Below are 2,500 nucleotides of genomic sequence, written 5' to 3'. Positions count from 1 at the left end.
ACTCAGTTTCCCCCACTTCTACTCCCAACCTCCTCTCATATCATACCTGCACTTCTAACCACCCCCCCCCCCAACTGAACCGTGACTTCTACCCCCAAAAGTCCACTCAATATCACTCTGTTTTACCATCAACTCCCCTCCCCTCTCCGTACCCCCCGCTCTATCCCCAATGCCCCCCTTTCATGATACCCCACACTTCTACACCCAACTCCCCTCTCCATACTGCCACTTCCTCTCCCAGCTCCCTCTCTTTCCCCCTCTTCATCCCCCTTCATCCTCAACTCCTTACCCCCCACTGCTACCCCCTGCCACGACAGTCCTGCTAGGGAGAATTAGCATCACCTGGTCTATGGTACTCTGTACTCTAGTCTGTAGCCTACTGTATGGGCCTACAGGTAGCGGCCTGCAGCCCAGCCACAGATGCCCAGCCTGGTAGAGTTACCGCTATATACACGAGGCCATGGGGCACTGGCCTGGACTCATTAAAGGAAAGTGCCGGAAAGACGGAACATTGGAGAACCCAGTTTGGTCTGGTTTGGTCTGGTCTGGAGATGGGGTGGGGGGGGGGGGGGGCTTAGACGTTCCTGTGCCCACTGCTACAGAACGGCTTTCATTTGGTGTCGTCTGGTCTGCTGTCGTCTTTTCTGGTCTGGATGTAACGTGACTACTACTACAGTTCGATCTGGCCTAATCTAATTTGTTTCAAGTTCGGCCTGGTGTTATTTTTCGCCGAGTCTTGTCTGGTTTAAGCTGAAGCAACAAGCATGTTGATTGGACTGGTGTTGTAGACTGATCTTCATTCCACATTTCTTCTGGCCGAGTTGCTCCGATCTGGTGTTGCTCAGGCCTCCATTGATCTGGTCTCGTGCAAAATGCTCCTATATTGGGTTTGGCTTCGTCTGGTTTGGTCTGTTTTGCTGTGCTGGTCCTGATGAGAGTTTTCCAGAGGTCGTGATGGGGGAGTCATGCAATCCCCGCTCAGTGTCTGTGAAGTCTGTTGACCTGAATATCCGCCTGACTGAGCGCAAATCATACATTATTGCAACCAGCCATATACAGTGTATGAGAGCATCCCCACACAGGCGGTCTCTGTATTTCCTTGTGTGTGTGTGTGTGTGTGTGTGTGTGTGTGTGTGTGTGTGTGTGTGTGTGTGTGTGTGTGTGTGTGTGTGTGTGTGTGTGTGTGTGTGTGTGTGTGTGTGTGTGTGCGTGCGCGTGTGTGCTTGAGCGTGTGCGTGTGCGTGTGCGTGTGCGTATGTGTGTGTGTGTGTGTGTGTGTGCGTGTGCGTGTGCGTGTGTGTGTGTGTGTGTGTGTGTGTATACATATGCATGAGTCATAGGACTGTATGTGTGTGAGCCTATCTGCTATGTGTGTGTGTATATTTCCGTGTCTGTATGCATGCATGCATGCAATGGAGGCTCTCCTGTTTCTCCTCAGCAGTTTTCTCTCTTCCACCTCCCGCGTGGCTCTGTCAGGGGCCTTAAAACCCCAAGCACGCAGAGAGAAGGCCAGAAGAAGCTATAGCCAGAACTTTCTCCAAACTTTCGCCAAACCCCCTCGTTTGTAGCGAGCATTGCTCGAGATCTGCTGAGCTGTGTGTTTTTTTTTTCGGTGACTTTTCTGCCACAAGGGCAGCAAAATCACCCCGACGCAGTACAGCACAGCACAGTATAGCACAGCACAGCATAGCATAACAACAGGGGTTCCAAAAAGATGGTGGATAGATCAGGGGACCTTCTGTGCTTCGCAGCGTTCCACAGAACTCTTTGGATGGGGAGGGTGATCAAACTTATCAAGGGACGTACAAGTTCTTGAAGCGCATAGCAAACTTTGCATGTTGGTGTAGCTAACCAAAGCATTATAGCATAGCGCTGCCTCTGTGTGTCAGCGTTTATGAGGTGTCTCTAAACAGACGCTTTGAGTGAAAGGTGTCTAGACACTCCAATGGAAGCGATAGCTCTTGTCTTCTGGGGGTGGATCAGGCCTCGCGTTAGATGTCAGATGTTGATAAGTTAGATGTGTGTGAGAGAGATGTTATAGCCAACCTGTTCCCCAGCGCTTTTCAGAAAGCTGCTGAAAGGAAACGAAGAGAGCCTCCTCTGTTTTTTTGTTTATTTTTTATCTTTTTATTTAGCTTTTTTTCTGTTTGCTGATTCTCACTCGAATAAAGAGTCGAGTTCTTCTCTCACTCCCTGTCTTTCTCTCTGATTGTCTCCAGGGGGCGCCAGGAGAGCCTGGTCTGTCTATCATTGGCCCACGTGGACCTCCTGTAAGTGCCTTCACCCCTCCACTAATAACCTGTCCAATCTCATCCTTCCATTCACTGACTAACCGCCGTCCCTTCAATTTCAAATCTCATCCCTCCACCATCTTCATCCTTGAGAGTAACATTCTTGTTTTGTACATCGGTCTCCCTTCACATAACAGCACCACCAACTAACAGCTCCCCAAAGTGTCTCCCCATGTCTCACTCTCTCTCTCTCTCTCTCTCTCTCTCTC

General features: G+C 50.1%; 1 protein-coding gene across 1 annotated transcript in view; it reads left to right on the top strand.

Annotated features, from left to right (window-relative positions):
• The window catches only part of col13a1 (collagen, type XIII, alpha 1), a 195,335-nt gene that overhangs the window by 113,020 nt on the left and 79,815 nt on the right, over window positions 1–2,500 (top strand). The window contains exon 6 of the mRNA XM_063192101.1: window positions 2,220–2,270. Within this exon, the coding sequence (XP_063048171.1) occupies window positions 2,220–2,270 (51 nt within the window). The remainder of the gene's footprint in view (window positions 1–2,219; window positions 2,271–2,500) is intronic.

Source organism: Engraulis encrasicolus, chromosome 24 (genome assembly GCF_034702125.1).
Source record: "Engraulis encrasicolus isolate BLACKSEA-1 chromosome 24, IST_EnEncr_1.0, whole genome shotgun sequence".
NCBI classification, from domain to species: Eukaryota; Metazoa; Chordata; class Actinopteri; order Clupeiformes; family Engraulidae; genus Engraulis; species Engraulis encrasicolus.
The sequence above is the reverse complement of the archived record's forward strand: the minus strand, read 5'-3'. Positions and strand labels throughout refer to the sequence as shown.